General features: G+C 44.7%; 1 protein-coding gene across 1 annotated transcript in view; it reads left to right on the top strand.

The window, feature by feature from the left end:
- The first annotated feature begins 2,061 nt into the window (after nt 1-2,061).
- DISC1 (DISC1 scaffold protein) overlaps nt 2,062-7,488 on the top strand; it is a 153,637-nt gene continuing 148,210 nt past the window's right edge. Inside the window, 1 exon segment of the mRNA XM_077925795.1 lies at nt 2,062-2,426. Within this exon segment, the coding sequence (XP_077781921.1) occupies nt 2,351-2,426 (76 nt within the window). The 5' untranslated portion in view covers nt 2,062-2,350.

Here is a 7,488-nt window from a genome sequence, read left to right as displayed (position 1 = left end):
AACATCAAGGTGCACAGCAAGTGTAGAACAAAATATATTAATATAATTAAATGTAAGATGCATAAAGAAATACAAATGTTTGGGTGGTCCTACATGCTGAAACATAGAAACTGCCTTCTGCAGAGATGAACATGAGCTAGGTTTAGAGTATTACTGGTTGATGTAGTCCTACAGTGACATCTTGTGGATCTTTGCTGCCTTAATATGTTATACTTCAGCCTGCCTGAGGATTATTTTTTTTAAACAGTCACAGAAATAAAAAGAATATAGTAAATATATATAATGGAGAGTTGTTAAGCCTGCAGCTCTGCAGGCAGAAGAGACTTGATTCAGTTCCCTTTCTCCCACCAACTTGTATGCAAATAAAGTTTAAATTTGTTTCCTCATTCCAGTTCAGCCAGTGCTGCTCAGCAGTTTGCTTCTCGTAGCAGTTCTAACTATAGAACTGCAAACTCTGATAATGCCTCTTGTTTTGATGGAGGACAAATAGAGGTGTCTGTAGAAGCTAGCCTACTGTACAAAAGTAAATTTGTATTTGTTGCTCTCCCCCACTTTTTTCTCTGGCTGTGCTCACGCCAGCATATGACCTGGAAGGTTACTCAGAAGGGAATGTGGTCCTTGGGCTGGACAATATTATCAACACTTGATGTAATGGAACAAGATCTCCAGGGATCTATGCTGGAGATCTATCAAACTGCACAATTAGTCGATGGTGAACTCTTGTCACTGTATTGGAAAGGTAAACAGCAAACTCTTCCTGTTTAAAGGGAACAACCTTGACCACAGTGGAATAAATTTTCTAAGCAGCAACATAGCTGGAACAACATTTTACTGGGAAGAGTTATTTGACAACAAAAGCTCTGTACTAATGGGGAAGCTACAAAATATCAGAGTAACAGAACTTTATTCCCAAAACATCAAAGATCTCTTGTCCTACCATTTTACTTCTGGCTTATTATGTCACGGGCCTGCTTAGTCTGATGCTAGTAACTGTGCGTGTGTAGCTTAACAGGAAGAAGGCCTAGTTTTACAAAGCAAAGTGAAAGGCCCTGGAATTGTTACCGAAAGCAGCTGTGTCTCAATTTTATGCAGAGCACAAATGACTTCTGGATCCATAGGTGTGATTTACTTCCCCCTACACTTTAGAAGATACAGGGAATACACCCTGCTACTGGTTACTAATAACCACAGAGGCATTATAAGCAAGAAAAGAATCAACTGTGCTATGCATTTCAAGAAGTATCATGCCACTGGAAACAGTCCTGGCTTCTCTCACAGAATCCTGGGAGCTGCAGTTAAAGGGGCCGAGAGTTGTTAGGAGAGACCCCCAATTCCCCTCGCAGAAGCTACAACTCTGAGAGCATATTAACAATCAGTCCTGGAAATGGGAGGTCTATGAGGGTAATAGGTTGACTTCCCAGCCCAGACTCAGCTAATAACTTTAATTCCCCTTTTGAGCTCCTCCCCCCACTTAATTATCCCGAATGTGTGGGACGTAGAGGCTGAGGCCAGGGCCGGATTTAGGTTTGATGAGGCCCTAAGCTACTGAAGGTAATGGGGCCCTTTATATGTCCAGCTGTCCTTTGTCAACAACAAATTGTTGCTGTTTTTTGTGTTGAATATATGCTATATGGTAATTTATGGACCTAATAGGTATCTAAAGCCATTTGCACATCATTGCCATGCGACCAGTCCATGCAGAATGTAGGCATCCTATATATAGAAATGAGCAAACCAGTGATATTTTAGGGAGCAGGCAGGGCCCATTCCTTATAGCATAGGAGCCTACACAACACAAAACACTGTTGCTGTATGTAGGTTTTATTTTATTTGTTTTTTATCTTATATTTTGGAAATGTACATCCAGGTGTTTTTTTTCTTTTAATTTTCTTGGGGCCCCCAAGAGAGTGGGGCCCTAAGCTACAGCTTGTTTAGCGTATAGGTAAAGCCGGCACTGGCTGAGGCAGGCAAAGGGAAAATTAGCGAGATTTCGACCATTAGGGCTTCTGTGCTTTCGACAGCTGCGCGACAGGCAGAGGCTCAACAGGTGGAGCCGCCTCTAGCAAAACGACGCAGGGCAGAGGAAAAGATTCCCTTGCCGTCCCGCGTTGGATAAAAGGCACACAAAAGCCCGGGAAGAAGAAGAGCGGGGGTCCGAGCATGGCGGAGCCGAGAAGTCCCGGGAGCGCTCTCTCTCCCCCACCCGGGCGGAGCGGGCCAGGGGGCGGCCTCAGTCAGCCCTTGGCTCCCGCCTGCTCCAGCGGATGCGAGTCGCCGCCGCCGCCGCCGAAGGGGCGGGGAAGGGGCTGCGGCCGAGGCGGCCCACGAACGGCAGCCTCGGAGGAGGAGGATGTGGAGCGGCAGCGGCGGCGGCCCCTCAGGAGACCTAAGGCGTCGGACCCCTGAGAGCTCGGAGCCGAAGGCCGGTGAGGACTGGGCTCTTCTCGGGCTGAGGGGGCGGCGGGGACGCCGGAGTTCCTCCTCGCCTCAGCTCCACGCCCGGCAGCGGGCGCGGGAAGAAAAGAAGCGGGATTCTTCTCCTCAGGCGGAGCCGTTTCTCTCCTCGGGAGCGGGAGCGCTCCTTTGGGAGCGGCAGGCGGCGGGAAGCAAGGGGGAAGGCTTTGCTCCCTCGGGAGAAGTTTCAGTGCTGCTCTCCCCTCCCTGTCTCCGCCGCCCCTAGAGGCGGCACTCGGGCAGCCCGGCAGCAGCAGGCGAGGAAGAAGACTAAAGCGGGGCTGCCGGTCCGTGCTCTGCCTCGCCAGGGCTCCTGGGCCTCCAACCGTCGCCGCCTCGGCTAGAGAGGCAGAAGTTGGGAAGGTCCCTCACTTGTTGACTTCCAACGGTTAAAGGCATAGGAGCCCTGCAGAGAAAAATGGGGCGGGGGTGGGGTGGGGGATCCGACGAAGGGAAGTTATTGTAAAAAACAAAACAAAACAAAACAAAGGTAAAAGTTATGGTACTGCACCCTATACCGGGGCTAGGGGCCCTGGGGCTCTCCAGGGGCTCCTGGACTACAGCCCCCATCAGCCCCAGCCAGCAAGGCCAGTGGTCAGGGAAGGTGGGAGTTGGAGTCTAGCAACATCTGGAGGCCACAGTTCCCCCATCTCTGTCATATATTGTGACAGGACGTGTTATTATGATCTGTGCTCTTCTTCTTCTTCTTTTGTAAAGTTTCTTTTATTTCATTTTACAGCGTGTATAAAGCAGAAGTATTAACAGCAACAAGTTGGAAAACAAAACTATAAAATAGGCACCTAGAATGAGTCCAGTTGTTGCACACGGGTTAAAACAACAAAAGTCTGAGTAAAGACTGTCGTCGTTTCCAGAATATCAAGGTGACCTGTATTTGTCGATTTAACAGGATTTGTTTATCTTGCTTAATTTTAAATAGGACCATTCAGCAGTTTCCAAGGAATGCATTAAAATTATTCGTAGAAGTCCCAAGTTAAAAACGAGGTCATTATAAGCGAAAGTTACAGATGAAAACACATATTGACAAAGTTTTTATAAAGTTTTTGTGCAGGCATCAAAAAGTGTATAGATAGGGCGTTCTGCCTAATGTCAGCTGGTAGGAAGTTCCAGAATGCAGGAGTTGGCAGTCTAAAATATCAATCCCTTACAAGTGTGGAATTTTGTGGCACTTGTAAAAGTACCAGTTCAATATTCATTAATAGTGGAATGATTACAGTCCTGGTTATTTAGGGTTGTGTGTGTGTGTGTGTGTGTATGTGTGTATATATATATATATATATATATATATATATATATATATATATCTGTTGCTGTTTCTATGACATTTTTGGTTGTTACTACCAAAAATGGTAGCGATCAGCTGAAAGTCTAAAGTTTGAAGACATTCTTCTAACTTGCCCTTATTGGACCTGTTGCCACATAAGGAATTTACAGGTCATAATGCTGGAATTTGCTCTTTTAGTTATTGTAACAAATAATCATCTAGATAAGCCTTTATGAAGCAAGTGCAGCCAACTCTCAGAAGACTGAAGAAGCTAGATTGGTGGGCAAGATTTATCTGTCTGCTTTGATAACTGTATCTTGCAACTTCCCCAATCCCATCTCCAACCAAGAAAACAAACTAACAAAAAATAGATAAGGATTTGTTTATTTAATGGCCCACACTTCCTCCCAAAGGTGCCCAGAGCAGTAAACACTTGTGATTTAAAAAATAATTAAAGATAAAAATATATATTTAAAAACATAAAAACCAGTTAAGCACAATAAAACATGTAAAACAATTTTAAAAACTGATATAGCGAAAACATGTGCCTGGACAGACATGAAACAGAACACTTTTCAGCAGGTGTGTAAGAGAGTATAGTGATGGCACCTGCTTAATGTCAACAGGCATGGAGTTCCAAAGCACAAGTGTTGCAACATAAATTGTACTGATTAAAGTCGTTAAATTTCTTCTTTTGACAACCAAGAGGGGTGCTGTTCCTCAGAGTACTAAAAACACAGTATGTAGAAAAGCATCTTGTAACTACTGTCTGTTCCACCTTGTAAATCCAACTTCAGCTTTGCAAGGGCTGAGAGTTACAGAGGTGGAGCAGCTTTTTTGGGGGGGGGGGAGGAGGAAACAGTTAAACATTTCTCTCCAAAGCCACTTCACTGATCTTCAAATACAAAAAAAGTGGGAGATCTGGGACATGGATTGTCTGTCCCTGAGGATCAAACTAAATTAATTAAGGTGGCAAACCAAGCATGGCCAACCATGATCCAATCTCCAATATATATATTTGGGGGGGGGGGAGTTAAAAGGAATCATGAGACTGATTTAGATTGGAGCTGCAGTTCTGGGGAAAGGATATTTAACCCTTCACCCCCTGCACTAGTTTCCCAATCTCAGTTGCATCCCTCTGAAGCATCCCTCTTTGCACTGCAGAAGAAAATGTGCACATACTGCTCAGACACTCTTTGGGATAAAGAGTGGCATCATTTGCAGCCAGCAATTGTGGGATCATTGTGCCTCATCATTGTGGTTCAGGTGAGCAGGTTTGTATGCCTTTGTCATATGACTTGGGGTTCAAATTGATTCTTGCTGTGTCATCCAAAGTGTAGCTCTGGAACACAGTGAGGGGCAAAGAAATACCCACAAGAATTGACACACTGTTATTGCTTTGTTTGACTCTACTTTTAGCTGGAAAGATATCTGACTTAGAACCTTAATTGCACAATACTAGTATGCAGAGGTGCCAACTCCTTGAGGCCCTGGGAGTGCAAGCACCCACGAAAATCCCCGTGAAGGGGTTGGGCACCCACAAATTTCAGAACCAGGGCCATGTATGCTGCATGGCACCCATGGCTCCAGGCACCCACAGTCGCGGGATCAAGTTGGCACTCCTGTTAGTATGAATAGTGCTTTGGAAAGTTTAGAAGAGAAATTTTGTGGAAGTGATCTTCCCAGATATCTTAGAGGCCTACTCAGCTGTCCCTATCATATTTCTTGTGAGATCACTAAGCAAGGCAGAACAGCTTATGCGTTCATTTTTCATGTAGCTAGCTCTGACTCTTGATTAAAATCTAGATTGTTAGCTCCTCTTGTGTCAGACTGGAAGAGGTCAGTACATTCAAATAATATGCATATCAACCAACAGATAATATATTTTCCACCAAAATCAATGACATTTTCCTGAAAATGATTTCTGGCATATGCAGTGATTTCCAGACTCCTGTGGCAATTTAAACATATAACAAATTCATTGCAGCATAGGCTTTTGTGGACTGATACGTTCTGGTGTTCCTGCTCCTTAAATGCTTCTGTTGTTTATCTGAATTACAAGTTGCCCATTTTTGATAGCTGTAATACCTAGTGGACTTTTCTGAAGTTTTGTATATGTCCTTTTCACACGATAATTTGTACCTCTGTATGTTAATCCATAGACTGCTAATTGCATGGAAATGTCACTGCATGCGTTCTCTCACACATAAAAGTTGTACAATCATTTCTGTATTGAAATACTTGCAAAGTATTTTCTCAAAAGGGATGCGGGTGGCGCTGTGGGTTAAACCACAGAACCTAGGACTTGCCATTCAGAAGGTCGGCGGTTCGAATCCCCGCAACGGGGTGAGCTCCCGTTGCTCGGTCCCTGCTCCTGCCAACCTAGCAGTTCGAAAGCACGTCAAAGTGCAAGTAGATAAATAGGTACCGCTCTGGCGGGAAGGTAAACTGCGTTTCTGTGCGCTGCTCTGGTTCGCCAGAAGCGGCTTTGTTGTGCTGGCCACATGACCCGGAAGCTGTACGCCGACTCCCTCGGCCAATAAAGCGAGATGAGCGCCGCAACCCCAGAGTCGGTCACGACTGGATCTAATGTTCAGGGGGTCCCTTTACCTTTACTTATTTTCTCAAACAAGACAAGGGCTGCTCTCCAGCACAGAGTGAAGGATGTTTAAGTGCACTGAAACTAGTCGGCTTTAGCCAGCCTCTGTGTTTTTTTTGTGGTCATGTAGTACAGTGATACCCCAATGCCCACATTAAAATAATTTCCTTCCTATTTGTTCTCTTCTCAAACTTCTTCACATTAATTAGAGAAGTGCGTTTTATTTCCTCTTCTGCTTTTTTGCTGGTGGATTATGTGATACTTAGACCACTTACATTTTCTATGTAAAGAGTGCCTTTAAAAATACAGCCCTCTTCCACAATCATAGAATTGGAAGGTGCCCCAAGGGTCATCTAGTCCAGTCCCCTGCAAAGCAGGAAGCTAAAGAATCCCTGGCAGATGACCATTCAACCTCTGTTTAAGAAATCCCCAGCAAAGGAGAGTCTACTACCTTCCAAGGTAGTCCTTTCCACTGTTGAACAGCTTTTACAACAACAACAAGAACAACAAGAACAAGGGCTGCCCATCTCCCTCCTCGGGGAAAAGCCCCCAAGAGCCACACACACGCTCCGTGCGCTCTTTAAAGGGAGTGCAGCTCTTGGGGGATCCTTCCTCCCACTGCCCGGGACAGGCTGCGTGTGGCTATCCCATAAGCCAGGACAGCAAGAGGGATCGCTGTGCAGTGATCCCTCTTGCTGTTCTGACTTCTGGGATTCAGAATATTTTTTTTCTTGTTTTCCTCCTCCAAAAACTAGGTGCGTCTTATGGTCTGGTGCGTCTTATAGAGCGAAAAATATGGTAGCTAGAATGGATATTTCTTGGGAATTATTTAGAAATCTGTTCAAATGGTTTGAAAACCTTTTTACCACATCGATTGCTTATCACATTCACATTAAAGAGGGTCCTCCATTAATCCCACCCCTAGCACATTTAGCCTGATGGCTGATGATGTGGACATTCTACTATGTGAGCAAAATATTCAATAACTTGCATAGAATACTGTACACATTGCTGTGTATTTCAAACTGCATGTGCATATAACAACCTGCACTTTCCCTTTATTTCTTGTTGCACTGTATGAGGTAACTAGTTTATCTGAAGAAAGTCACCATCTGTTTTAATCCTACAGAGGGCATTCTAACCTTACGATTAT

The sequence above is a fragment of the Podarcis muralis genome, chromosome 3, assembly GCF_964188315.1.
Source record: "Podarcis muralis chromosome 3, rPodMur119.hap1.1, whole genome shotgun sequence".
NCBI lineage: Eukaryota > Metazoa > Chordata > Lepidosauria > Squamata > Lacertidae > Podarcis > Podarcis muralis.
This window is presented reverse-complemented; position numbering and strand designations above follow the sequence as displayed.